General features: G+C 33.5%; 1 protein-coding gene across 1 annotated transcript in view; it reads left to right on the top strand.

The window, feature by feature from the left end:
• LOC138695221 (uncharacterized) overlaps positions 1-15,569 on the top strand; it is a 474,964-nt gene that overhangs the window by 238,653 nt on the left and 220,742 nt on the right. Inside the window, exon 3 of the mRNA XM_069819680.1 lies at positions 245-484. Within this exon, the coding sequence (XP_069675781.1) occupies positions 245-484 (240 nt within the window). The remainder of the gene's footprint in view (positions 1-244; positions 485-15,569) is intronic.

Raw genomic sequence — 15,569 nt, 5'->3', positions numbered from 1 at the left:
GTAATGTAGACACTGTAGATCCTTTACTTTTTTTAATACAAACAATGTAACCTTTCACCAGTCACGTCTTAACCTCCTCAACTCTCAAACTCACCGTTCGCCACTGTCTGTGTCACTGTCGTTGAATCGAGTAGTTTCAACTATGAACTTCATCACCAGAGATAGGGAGTAGTGCAACCACAAAGTGTCCATGTTTACCTCACGGTCCCATATAATAACATGTCTACTGCGGTGTGTGTTGCAGTGGAGGAGCTGGTGTGCCTGGCCTCGTGGAAGGACGGCTCGACGCGCTACTTGGTGGGCAAGCTGCACCACTCCATGGTGCACAGCGACGAGGACCGCTACCGCTGCTTCGTGTACGAGCGCAGCCAGGGACAGGGACGGGACCGGCGCTCCACGTACGACGTGGCACAGTCAGGTGACGCTACGTGCAACGGGCTGCTGTCTGCCAAGGAGGGCTCCAGGACCATGCGGCTCACCAAGAGTGAGTAGACTAGATCAGCTTTGATTCGTGTCCTTGAGATTATGAGGCTCACCAAGAGTGAGTATATTAGATCAGCTTTGATTCGTGTCCTTGAGATTATGAGGCTCACCAAGAGTGAGTAGATTACATCAGCTTTGATTCGTGTCCTTGAGATTATGAGGCTCACCAAGAGTGAGTAGATTACATCAGCTTTGATTCGTGTCCTTGAGATTATGAGGCTCACCAAGAGTGAGAAGATTACATCAGCTTTGATTCGTGTCTTTGAGATTATGAGAGTCACCAAGAGTGAGTAGATTAGATCAGCTTTGATTCGTGTCCTTGAGATTATGAGAGTCACCAAGAGTGAGTAGATTAGATCAGCTTTGATTCGTGTCCTTGAGATTATGAGAGTCACCAAGAGTGAGTAGACTAGATCAGCTTTGATTCGTGTCCTTGAGATTATGAGAGTCACCAAGAGTGAGTAGACTAGATCAGCTTTGATTCGTGTCCTTGAGATGATGAGATTCGCCAAGAGTGAGTAGATTAGATCAGCTTTGATTCTTGTCCTTGAGATTATGAGAGTCACCAAGAGCGAGTAGACTAGATCAGCTTTGATTCGTGTCTTGAGATTATGAGAGTCACCAAGAGTGAGTAGATTAGATCAGCTTTGATTCGTGTCCTTGAGATTATGAGAGTCATCAAGAGTGAGTAGACTAGATCAGCTTTGATTGGTGTCCTTGAGATTATGAGGCTCACCAAGAGTGAATGCACTGCTGTGTAGATTAGATCAGCTTTGATCCTTGTCCTTGAGATTATGAGGCTCACCAAGAGTGAATAGACTAGATCGGCTTTAATTGGTGTCCTTGAGATTATGAGGCTCACCAAGAGTGAGTAGATTAGATCAGCTTTAATTGGTGTCCTTGAGATTATGAGGCTCACCAAGAGTGAGTATACTAGATCAGCTTTGATTCGTGTCCTTGAGATTATGAGGCTCACCAAGAGTGAGTAGATTAGATCAGCTTTAATTGGTGTCCTTGAGATTATGAGGCTCACCAAGAGTGAGTAGATTAGATCAGCTTTGATTCGTGTCCTTGAGATTATGAGGCTCACCAAGAGTGAGTAGATTAGATCAGCTTTGATTCGTGTCCTTGAGATTATGAGGCTCACCAAGAGTGAGTACACCGCTGATGTAACCCGTTCAATTCCAACCCTCTCTGTTATCCTGGACTTTCCTAATGGCATACTCTAGAGCAAAGTTAAAGAGTAAAGTTTTCAACCGCTTACATTTACTAAATGCGCTGTCAACCTCTGCTGCTTCATTAATCTCACTCTGTCGTCATAAACCAGCTGAGTTAGAGATTTTTAAGAATATTTCTCACAAATAACTAGTTTATTTCACAATTACAAAGAAATTATGCACTTCGTTTTGTAATATACAAACACTTGGTATATGACTAGTTAATGAAAACAGCTGCATAAGGACTAAAAAATGGTTCACGACGTAAAAAATCCAGCCAATAAATGATTGGGACTAGAATGTAGGAGACAGGAAAGACTCCAGAAATCAAAAAGTGAAAGTAATTGCGGATAAGTTACCTGAAGGCAGAAGAAACTTGGACGACGAACAACGACAGAAGAATTTCGTTTAATTGGCAATATAGGAACTAATATGTAAGAGGAAGAAACAACTGTAGTATTTTCTATTTCGTTATTTCAACGCCTCAAGTGGCTGGACCCGGAACTACTTGTTAGATTGTTAGGCACATCTCTTTCTGTTAGAACCCATTGCTCTAGGATAAAAGAGCTCTGTGGCTCGTCCTTTCTCTCAATTTCTGTATCCAAGGAATGACGCACGATAGCCATTCTACACTGGCAGGGAACTATTAATCGGGACATGTCGAAACCCCTCCTCGAACTGCGCGCTACTTGCAGATTTTGTGCATACGATATTTCGTGCAAATTTAATTGAAAACTTCTTTTTTCTGCATAGATATAGGCACGATAGTAATAGTAATAAATATTATTATTATTATTATTATTATTATTATTATCATTATCGTTATCATTGTTGTATGGTGTGGTATTGAACAGGTTACATCAGCTTCTTGTCTATGCGGATGACGTGAATATGTTAGGAGAAAATCCACAAACAATTGGGGAAAACACGGGAACTTACTTGAAGCAAGTAAAGCAATAGGTTTGGAAGTAAACCCCGACAAGACAAGGTATATGATTATGTCTGGTGACGAGAATATTTTACGAAATGGAAACATAAAAATTTGAGATTTATGCTTCGAAGAAGTGGAAAAATTCAAATATTTTGGACCAACAGTAACAAATATAAATGACAATCGGGAGGAAATTAAACGCAGATTAAATATGGGAAATGCCTATTATTATTCTGTTCAGAAGCTTTTATCATCCAGTCTGCTGTCAAAAAATCGAAAGTTAGAATTTATAAAACAGTTATATTACCGGTTGTTCTGTAAGGTTGTGAAACTTGGACTGTCACTTTGAGAGAGGAACAGAGATTAAGGGTGTTTAAAAATAAGGTTCTTAGGAAAATATTTGGGGCTAAGAGGGATGAAGTTACAGGAGAATGGAGAAAGTTACAAAACGCAGAACTGCACGCATTGTATTCTTCACCTGACATAATTAGGAATATTAAATCCAGACGTTTGAGATGGGCAAGGCATGTAGCACGTATGGGCGAATCCAGAAATGCATATAGAGTATAGGGAAAAAGACCTTTGAGGAGGCCGAGACGTAGATGGGAAGATAATATTAAAATGAATTTGAGGGAGGTGGGATATAATGATAGAGACTGGATTAATCTTGCACAGGATAGGGACACATGACGGACACATGACACACAATGTGATTTGGGAACCTTTTAATTGCCTCAGACAAGCCAAGTGGGGTCGAACCCCCACCCTCCGTTTGCACAACATGCGGTTGTTTATAAGGCAGACGCAGGTGATCCGATGGAGCTTTCAATTCACTCCTGCGCTATAACTATCACAAAAGAAGGTCTTCAGTTTCATTAAGAGGATTGCATTACCGACGTGCAGTTCTAAAAGACAGACAGAGGGAGTTGCTTTCTGCGCGCGCTAGAGCACCACTGTCTTTGTACTAGTGTTCGGGCTTATGATTCGTCTTTTGACTTTCCTGACAGCCTATCCCCTTCCCCCACATACCCCATTCTATTCGATCCATCCGTAGCAGCTTAACAAAATTAATACAACAAACTGACTACACTATAAAGCCCCTCTCATAAGCCACTGATCAGATACCTCGGTATCAACACGAAAAAATAAAATAAAAACATTATTTTGAGTTAATTTTTGCAGGATTCCAGTAAATTAAATATCAAATTAGGAAGAATATTATTCCATCATATGATTTATATCAATGTAAATCATAGTTATACATTTTATTATTATTATTATTATTATTATTATTATTATTATTATTATTATTATTATTATTATTACTAGCCGTACCCGTGCGCTCCGCTGCACACGTTAGAAATAAATATAAAGTAATTACATAATTAAAATAGGACATTTGATCCAGGGAACATTCGTGTTTGATAGAAAGATAAATCGTTTAATATGTTACTTAATTTAAATTGCATCCAAATAATTAAAATGCGATCATTTTGGTCCAGAAACACTCATTTGGTGCAATGACAATTCCTTTAACATGTTTCTTAATTTTTATTACATGCAACCATAGTTTAATGAAGATTGACATCATTTAGATTTAATGTGTATACTTTATATTACTTATTATAGGTTTCCATTGAATTATGGTAATAACTTAATTTTAACCCTTGTTTTCTACGTATTCAGTAAATGGCGCTTGGCCCACTATGGTTCTGAACCCTTCAAATAACCTAAATTATATTATATAATATTACATTATATTATATTATATTATATTATATTATATTATATTATATTATATTATATTATATTATATTATATTATATTATATTATATTATATTATATTATATCACAAGTTACTGTAATAACATTATAGCATTATGTCCATCTAGAGAAACTACACTTTCCAATGGTGAAATAATAATTAATTATACAAATCGGTTAATTTAGCTTCCGATATTACTTCATACAAACACAGAAACATTCTCTGTAGGCTATCTTTCACAGCTTTCGATTGTTGCTGTCCAAGGCCCCTTATAGACGAAGTCATTTCTTTTTTAATTCATTACACGGCCTTAGATGGCAGTTATTTTAATTTTAAAACTCATTTATCTCATTAAATATCAGTCCTATCAAAATTTTTCAGGGAATAAAACTAATCGCAAGTTATTTATAAAGAAACTTTTGTTATGTAACATTTTTCGCAAAAATCAATAATAAGCGAGATATTTCGATTTATTTAATTCAGGCCCCCTTATAACCTCCCTTTTAAGTAATGTATTTTGAATGCCATATAGCCTAAAATCTAAATTACAACGAACTTAATTTATATTCCAATTTTCATCGAAATCCGTTCAGCCATTATCGCGTGAAAAGGTAACAAACATACAGACATACAAACAAAACTTTCAAAAAAGCTATTTTCGGTTTCAGGGTTGTTAATTATATATGTTAGGACCAATTATTTTTTGAAAATCGAAAATTACCAGAAAAATTTCGGCTACAGATTTATTATTAGTATAGATTATAGTACATTATGCAACGAGCCTATAATGATAGTAATTAAGAAGCGAGTATCATAATTTTCATACTAGCTTCTTAATTACCATTATAGGCGAGTTTCATACGACTTTTTATGCTCGACCATATTTCTAACTTGAAATTTTTCATTTTATTTGTATCTAACTGACCTTGAGCAATACCTCGTAAATTGTGAAATGTGCGCAGACGCGAAAGTATTGATTTTTTCCGAGGAACAGATGTCCACATTGACCTTGGCCTATAAGAACCTACAGAGTAAACTAAATATTAACTTTGATATAACATTGAAATTAAATTAGACATTGAAAAACGAGATGACAAATTGAATTTATTTGAATATTATTTACAATTAATGCTAATTATTATAGTAACAGAACATAACCTTCTGCGACAGTATTGGATTTCCAGCCTCCGTGACTTTTCGCTAATTCTCTTTCGATTGCATATCCGAGAATAATCTATACTTGAGGTTTTATAACGGTACAAAGCTCACTTGTCATTGGCTGAACACCTGTACTTTAATGAGTAGGTGTACTTTAATGACATGCATTAAAGGACTGCTACCAGGTGTATAATTACTACATTTCGGCATGGTTGAGCATAAAAAAATGTTAACGTTTTCACCATACAATATGGCATCTTAAGACATAGATGAGAGATATCTTATGAAAAACGAATTGCAACAAAAATGTAAAAAAAGATACATGTCAAAGTGTACTTAATGAATGTGAAGCTTAAAATAGTTAAACACTTAAGCATACATGTTCGATCAAAATTTAATTATACATATTTAGTTGAAATAACGATGTCAAAATATGTTCACGGTTGAGTACGTAAATACTACTGGTCCAATGGTTATATCTCATACGGAACTATTAAATAAAATGTGGTCATTTTTTAACGATTTCTTGATTTTGTTTTTATTAAGTTTAACTGAGAAGATACTCTCTCAGTGCAAACACTTGAATGTGTTAGTGAAAAAAGAGCTTTAACAAAAGAAGTCGGTTTTGGGAACTTCACTTATCGTTACATTACCAACTTGGTGCAATCATTATAATTTTTTCAACTTTATTAAAGCCAATTATAATAATGATTGTTTTTACTCGTATACTACGAAAAAATAGAAGAAAGTACAGATTGTACCAAATAATTGAAAATTGTATCAAAAATAGTTGTACGTACCAGATCCGTACAATTGTACTGTACCAAATAATTGAAAATTGTACCAAAAATAGTTGTACGTACCAGATCCGTACAATTGTACCAAAAGTGGCAACAATTTCTTAGACGAAATAAACTAAAACAATAATAACAATAATTTTATTATGAACTCTAAAATACACCCTACTACAGGTATAATGTCATGAGATACAGCACATTTTCATAAAATACCGCAGACAAATGTTTTTGGTTTGCAACTTTTCACCAGGAATATATATCAGAGTAAATTTTCACATCGAATGACAAAGGACCACCCTGTGGGCACCAAGCACCAGTCTGATTGAGGAAGAGGTGTTGAAACATCACTTTTTGTGACGTGTAACGAGCTGCATAGAGTTTTCAGGCCGACGTTTAATATATTTATTTATTTATTTATTTATTTATTTATTTATTTATTTATGTATTTACTTGTTTATTTACTTGTTTATTTGTTTATTTATTTATTTATTTACTTATTTATTTATTTAATTATTTATTTATTTATTTACTTGTTTATTTATTTATTTACTTGTTTATTTATTTATTTGCTTGTTCATTTATTTATTTACTAGTTTATTTATTTATTTATTTATTTATTACTTGTTTATTTATTTATTTAATTATTTATTTATTTACTTATTTATTTACTTGTTTACTTATTTCTTTATTTATTTACTTATTTATTTATTTATTTATTTACTTATTTATTTATTTACTTATTTATTTGTTTATTTATTTATTTACTTATTTATTTATTTACTTATTTATTTATTTACTTATTTACTTCTTTATTTATTTATTTTCTTATTTATTTATTTATTTACTTCTTTATTTATTTTCTTACTTATTTATTTACTTATTTATTTGTTTGTTTACTTATTTATTTACTTATTTGTTTATTTACTTATTTATTTATTTATGTATTTGTTTATTTATTTATTTACTTGTTTATTTGTTTATTTATTTACTTATTTATTCAGTTATTTATTTGTTTATTTATTTATTTACTTGTTTATTTGTTTATTTATTTACTTGTTTGTTTATTTATTTATTACTTGTTTATTTATTTATATACTTATTTATTTATTTGTTTATTTTTTATTTGTTTATTTATTTATTTATTTATTTATCTAACAGATTAATTTTTACTGTCGGAGTGAAGGTCGTAAGGCCATGAGGCCCCTTCTTCCATTCAACCATTATAACACAACATAGCACAGGATAGTTTTAAGTTATGCAAAAATATCCGACTAGTTGTGTTGAGCATTTCACAAAAAAACAGATTAGTCAGTATTTCAGAACAAACTTTGGAAGTGTAAGAAATGTATTGAAGGAAAAGGACATTTTGAGCATTTCTTGTAAACAGATATGAAGGCTAAAGAACAAAAGTAGTGTAGATAAAACATAGTGAAAGTTTACAGAAGATAAGCAGTGCATGGACAAAGATAGCCTGAAGTTCAGTAGAGCATGAATGACATTTGGACTTTTATTGGAAGAATGTGAATGATTGGAAAGGGAATGGAGAAGGTGCTCTTGGGGGGGGGGTTAGGTAAAATAGTTTATTTATTTATTTATTTATTTATTTATTTATTTATTTATTTATTTATTTATTTATTTATTTATTTATTTATTTATTTATTTATTTATTATTTTGCTAATAATTATAACATAACATATATTATATATAGAAAAAACTTTAGCTCGCCCCTGAAAGAGGAGAACTCGTGCTCAGGGGCGGATTCCTGAATTGAAATTAATAAGTATTCAATACAATTTGTCTTACATCTACTGTGCAATTATAGTATATAAATTTAAATTTACAATTTTTCAATTTTTATAAAATCCATACATAACTTTCTAAATTTAATACTAGAACTATTAGAATTGACAAGATTAGGATATTTAAATATAAATTTGTTATATATTCTTGGGCATAAATTACTACTATGATTAAATACTGTAGCAGTGTTGCATTTTGGTTCAAACAATCTTAAAGAATTCATACCTTTTGTTTCATAACTATGAGAATACAATTCAAAATTCTTTCGATTTTTATGTATGAATTTTATTAATACAATATAATAAATTTGTCTTACGTTAAGTACATTAAAGTCTAAAAACAAATTTTTAGACGGAAAATCAATAGGTTTATGAAGACATATTTTAATTATTTTCTTCTGTAATAAATAAAGTGGATTAAAATTGGATTTAAATGAGCTACCCCATCCTATAATTCCAGACGTAATTACCGATTGAAATATATATAGAAATAGAATGTATAGATAGCACGAGAAGAGTGGATGAATTATTTAGTAGGTTATGGGCATAAAAATCATAGAAAAAGCACACGTCTATGATGAGATAAATATATATTGTAACTAGAAGACTATGGCTATCCCGTATACAGAAATGTGATGGCGAACCATAACCAAGAAGCATGATATGAATGTATGTCTAATGCCTACCCACTTCACTTGCGTGATTCGGGTTCCGCATACTGCGAGTAGATGGCAGGACTGTGACCCAGTTGCACACCACTTGGGCGGGCCACATTATTCATGATGTGTATCTGTGAAGAGTTATGTCGTGTACTAGGGTGAGTGTGTGTAAGTGTAGTGTAGGGAATGGGTGAAATGATTAAGGTGTGGAAGGGAGAAGGGGAAGCCCGTGCCGGCACGTAGCGTACTCCTGTCGAATAGCAACAAGGGGGCCGCCAGGCTTAACGTCCCCATCCGACGGACGAATCACCATCAATACTATCTCTTCATATGCACTGCGGAGAGATTTGGGATTTAACCCAGGCATATTGGTGCACAATCTAGTGATTAGAAGTTGTGCACCGCCATCTCTCCTAGTCCCGAGGTAGAAATTTTACATGAAAATCTCTGGCGCCGCCGGGAATCGAACCCGGGCCGGTTAGTCTGGAAATGCGCTACCTCAGAGCTAACCCGGCGGACTTCAATATGAATGTAAACAGGTAAATGTACTTGAGCTAATTGTCTAGTTGTTTATAAATACTTTCCCTGCTAAATAGGTTTCTATCCTTCGAAGATGTGGAAAAATTCAAATATCTTGTAGCAACAATAAATAATACTCGGGAGGAAATTAAACGCAAAAAAAAAATATGTGAAATGTCTGTTATTATTCGGTTGAGAAGGTTTTGTCATCTAGTCTGCTGTCAAAAAGTGTGAAAGTTAGAATTTATAAAACAGTTATATTACCGGTTGTTCTGTATGGTTGTGAAACTTGGACTCTCACTTTGAGAGAGGAACAGAGATTAAGGGTGTTTGAGAATAAGATTCTTAGGAAAATATTTGGAGTAAGAGGGATGAAGTTACAGGAGAATGGAGAAAGTTACACAACGCAGAACTGCACGCATTGTATTCTTCGCCTGACATATTACGAACATTAAATCCAGACGTTTGAGATGGGCAGGGCATGTAGCACGTATGGGCTAATCCAGAAATGCATATAGAGTGTTAGTTGGGAGACCGGAGGGAAAAAGACCTTTGGGGAGGCCGAGACGTAGATGGGAAGATAATATTAAAATGGATTTGAGTGAGGTGGGATATGATGGTAGAGACTGGATTAATCTTGCTCAGAATAGGGACTGATGGCGGGCTTATGTGAGGGCGGAAATGAACCTCCGGGTTCCTTAAAAGCCATTTGTAAGTAAGTAAGTAAGCTAAACAGGTTTCAGAAACGTAGAAACGGCGACCGATTTCTAGAGAACTGTGCGAGGCACGTAACAGAAACTGCTGTAGAGCTTACGGTATTAGGAAGGTGTCATGTATGAAGGATCTTGTAGATTGTACGTTAACTTGTAAGCATTTATTTACAGATATCTACCTAAAATGTAGTATTTTATAAGGGAAAATAAATAGTCGGTTTTTAATTGTTGAGAAAGCGAAAGTTGTCATTTTTTATTTCTTCTTTTTTTTCCTTTCTATAAAAAGAGATCAAAAGGTTCCTAATTTTTCGAACCCATATTATTAGATTGTGTAATATAGCCCACTAATGAACGTACTTTCCACGAAAAATGAAATCTGCCATGTTTTCCGCTCACTTACTCTTCAAGGAACGACCACTCATATAAACTGAGGGAAAGAAGACAGGATGGACACTGCAAAGTTTTCTTTTCTCAATCGTACTATCAGGGACTGGAATGCTTTACCTGCAGACTTACTAAAGGCTTTACAATAACCAAAAATGTATTTAAAAATAGGCTTAAGGACTTCACTAATAGACGGTAATATGTTATACACACTACTTAAAGGATGTAATTGATATCTTATTATTTTAAGTGTTCTATCAGTAAGGAAGTGTGTTGTGTCAGTGAAGTGTGTAGTGTCAGTGAAGTCTATTGTGTCAGTGAAGTGTGTTCGTGTCAGTGAAGTGGCTGTGCAAAGTATTTGAACAGTGAAATGGTTAGAAGTGTTAGTGAAATCAGGTAGAATCAGTGCAGTGAGTGAGTTGACAGCGAAATAAGTGTAGTGCCGAAAGGTGCTTGTGCAGGTATGAACCTGTCACACTCGTGGGTCTTAGTTCGAACTTAGGGTTAAGATACAAATTAGATTTACTTTAAAAGTTATTTTAAGTGACCATGCTACATTTAATTTAGGATGCACCTTGTTGTTATTATTATTAGTAGTAGTAGTAGTAGTAGTAGTAGTAGTAGTAGTACTATTAGTACTATTATTATTATTATTATTATTATTAATTATTGTTTTTCATTAGTTGTATTTGCTATTACTTGTCATTATTGAGTGTAATTAGTTACCACTGTCACCGCGTATATACCGGTGAGCCTGCCTGGAGAGAAATAAAAAATAGGATGCAGCCGCCAAATTACTCTTCAAGGAACGACCACTCATATAAATTGAGGGAAAGAAGGCAGAGGACGGACACTGGAAAGTTTTCTTTTCTCAATCGTACTATCAGGGACTGGAATGCTTTACCTGCAGACTTACTAAAGGCTTTACCAACAACCAAAAATGTATTTAAAAATAGGCTTAAGGACCTTACTAATAGACGGTAATTATACATAGTATTTAAAGGGTGTAAATGATATGTTGTTATTGAAGTGTTGTATCAGTGAAGAATTATGTTGTGTCAGTGAAGTGTGTTGTATCAGTGAAGAAGTATGTCGTGTCAGTGAAGTGTGCTGTGTAAGTGAAACGTGTTCCTGTCAGTGAAGCTTTATAGTTTATAGTGGCAGTGCAAAGTATTTGAACAGTGAAATGTTTTTGAAGTGTTAGTGAAATCAGGATAGAATCAGTGAAATGTGTCGTAGTTCCAGTGCAGTGAGTGAGTTGACAGCGAAATGAGTGTAATGTTGAAAGGTACTTGTGCAGATATGAACATATCATACTCGTGGGTTTTAGTTCGATCTTAGTTTTAAGATACAAATTAGATTTATTTCAAATGTTATTTTAAGTGATCGTTTCATTTAATTTAGTACAAATTCCCTGTTGTTGTTGTTGTTGTTGTTGTTGTTGTTGTTGTTGTTGTTAATTACTGTTAGTATTAATTATTAGTATTATTATTAATTGTATTTTAATTAAGTTTATTATTGTCATTATTGAGTGTAATTAGTTACCACTGCCACCGGGTATATACCCATTGCAGTGTGAATAAATACACATTATAAAATATGGCTGACTTGTCTCAAGACTGCATGGAAACATTCCGATAATAATCCAAGCGGCGGTGCTTGTTTCAGATGGGAGTATCAATCGGAACGTGTAGAGGCGATGAAATTTCCCTACGGAGCGGGGAAATGTTGGTATAACTTAGATGTTGCCGCGTATTTATTACACATTCGATTGCAGTTCGTAATACTCGGAAATGTGTTATGCATTTAAATCGCCGGATATTCGGAATTCCAGGCGTGTAACTGCCTCCAAGACCTTCTTCTAATGTATTGTTTTAATTGCTTTGAAGCCGAGTTTGCACATGGAAACTTTTCCGAGTCGTCGCTTGTTGGCGCTGATGAAGGCTCCGACGCAATAAAGCCTTTGTTAGTCTTTTGTTTATTCAGTTTAACTAGCAACCCATATTACAGCACAAAAACACGCCATATGCGCACTTCAATACTCTTTCTGTGGTCCGTGGCTCGATTCCATTTCAAAGCTAAATGAAACTATGTTGGTGTAGGGTTGCATTCATATTCGAGGAGAGATCTGTTCGGTTCCAGATGCATGGATTTCAGATATTTTTCACATTCATTGCTTTTAAGGGTACAGACGTGGACAAATTATTAGCAAAATTGGAGAATTTTATTATATATTTTTACAAAATATGATTCTTGAATTTAGACTACAGTTGACATCTTTGCGTATTTCCAAATTATTAGAAAAATTGAAGATTTATACTGTATATTTTTACAAAATATGACTCTTCAATTTAGACTACAATTGATATTTTTGCATATTTGCAAATTATTATCAAAAGTGAAGATTTTTTTGTATTTTTTTTTTTTTTTTTTTTACAAAATTAGACTCTTCAATTTGGACTACGGGTGACATTTTGTATATTTCCAAATTATTAGCAAAACTGAAGATTTTTATTACATATTTTTACAAAATTTGACTCTTCAATTTAGAATAGCCTACATATGACATTTTTGCATATTTCTATCTACTGTAATGATAGAAATATGCAAAATTGTCAACTGTAGTCTAAATGAAAAGTCAAATTTTGTAAATAGAATTATCATAAAAATCGTCAATCTTGTTAATAATTTATCCACGTCTGTATATGAATTCTGCACACTTCAACACCAAATTACCTTTCGTCTCGTTTCTCTTATCTATACTCTAACCACGACGTAAATACCAGATCACTTATCTGTGGCACGCTAAGTATACCTCTTCATAGAACATCTTGTTATTCATCATCTTTTACAATAGCCACCTCGCGTCAATGGAATTCCTTGTCACAAAGTATTAGGGGCTGCAAGACAATAAACACCTTTAAGAATAGCTTAAAAGATAACCTTATTAGCATTTCACTCCAATCTTACTGATTTAAACTATCACTGACTACATTGTTACTTTTTTCTTTAGACATCATCCTGATTGTGCTGTATTTTAATTGTCTCGTAATAATCTCTTTCTATTATCTAATATTATTTGAAATATATTAACATTCTATGTATTTTAGTTTAATTCTGCTACACAGTTTATTTCAGTGTTTAATTAATAGTTCATAGTATTTTGTTGTTTAATTTGTAAATAACTTTTGTATACATGTAACTCTCATCTAAATCAAATTGTTGGATTCTTTGTAAGTTCATGCATATGTATATACACTTTTTGCTGGTTGAGTGGAAGAGAAGGCCTTACGGCCTTAACTCTGCCAGCTAAAATAAATCATTATTATTATTATTATTATTATTATTATTATTATTATTATTATTATTATTATTATTATTATTATTATTATATGTACGTAAACGACCACAAATATTATCAGAAAATGCAGGCTCTAAATTTCTAAAATTTTATAAGGAAATTAACTCACACTTGGACAAAAATTACAAGATACAGCAACAAGACTTATAGAACTTAAATATCTGATAAAGGTATAAAAAAAGATTACCAATAATATTTTTTAGAATTCACTTTTTACTTAAAATCAAATTTTCCAAAATTTTACAATTTTCACACATACTTACTTACAAATGGCTTTTAAGGAACCCGAAGGTTCATTGCCGCCCTCACATAAGCCCGCCAGCGGTCCCTATCCTGTGCAAGATTAATCCAGTCTCTATCATCATACCCCACCTCCCTCAAATCCATTTTAATATTATCCTCCCATCTACGTCTCGGCCTCCCTAAAGGTATTTTTCCCTCCGGTCTCCCAACTAACACTCTATATGCATTTCTGGATTCGCCCATACGTGCTACATGCCCTGCCCATCTCAAACGTCTGGATTTTAAGTTCCTAATTATGTCAGGTGATGAATTTTCACACATAGGCCCTATTATTTCATAACTCCACAACCATTCGAGAAAAGAAATTCTGAAATATTCTACACTGATTTAACATGCATTTAAGCAAAATATAGACTGCAATAATGCCCATGTCTTTGAAAGTAGAAAAATTAGGTCACAAAACATTATGTAAATTTTAATATAGTTTATATAGGATAAATAAAAAATTAATTGTATTAAAATAAACAACTCTACATGTCTGAGAGTAGTCTACTTTTCAGAAATAAGTGTTTATTACATGCAGGAAAAATATTAAAGATGTCAGAGAGACCATAACAATGTTATGGTTACCAAATGATGTAACTGCAGAATTTGTTTGTTTTTTTTTCATACTTTGATAAAACTGGATTGAAAAATATTATTAGTAAGCATTTTTATAATTTTAACAGATATTTAAGTTCTAATAAGTCTTGTTGTGGTACCTTGTAATTTTTGTCCAGTTGTGAGTTCATTTTTTTTACAAAGTTTTAGAAATTTAGACCCTGCATTTTCTGATAATATTTGTGGTCGTTCACGTACATATACCCTTAAGCGAACAACGTAACACTTCTGCTCTTTTAGTGGGAACACATAACTAAAGTCCCGTCGCTCTAATTTCCGGCAGCCAATCGCGTTGCAGGTCGGCTACATTTAAACGTGTGCGTCTTGTGATTCGCTGATGAAGACATTATTCATTTCTTAAGGCTCGATAAATACTCACTATAATCGCCCGCCATTTTGGCTCTTTCGTTGACGTTCGCAGAAAGCACACGAAGACATTATTTGCCGCTCAATTATTTGCTAAATTACAGTGCGTTTGATTTACTATCATAGGAGCTACGACATGATAATGTTTAACGGTGTGGCAAATAGATCCCTCGTCTGGTAGCTCGGCAACGAGAGAACAAAAATGGCGAACGATACTACCTACCTACACTTTATAGAGCCTTCACTTCCTAAGACGTAAGCAAAGAGGAGGAGTCACGCCGGGAATAATAGCGTCGCGACTATACAGACATGGATAAATTATTAACAAAATTGACGATTTTTATGATATTCTATTTACAAAATTCGACTTTTCATTTAGACTACAGTTGACAATTTTGCATATTTCTATCATTACAGTAGATAGAAATATGCAGAAATGTCAGATCTAGGCTATTCTAAATTGAAGAGTCAAATTTTGTAAAAAATATATAATAAAATCTTAAATTTTGCTA

This window comes from Periplaneta americana, chromosome 2 (assembly GCF_040183065.1).
Source record: "Periplaneta americana isolate PAMFEO1 chromosome 2, P.americana_PAMFEO1_priV1, whole genome shotgun sequence".
Classification (NCBI taxonomy): domain Eukaryota; kingdom Metazoa; phylum Arthropoda; class Insecta; order Blattodea; family Blattidae; genus Periplaneta; species Periplaneta americana.
Note: the sequence above shows the minus strand (reverse complement) of the source record. Positions and strands in the feature narration are given on the sequence as shown.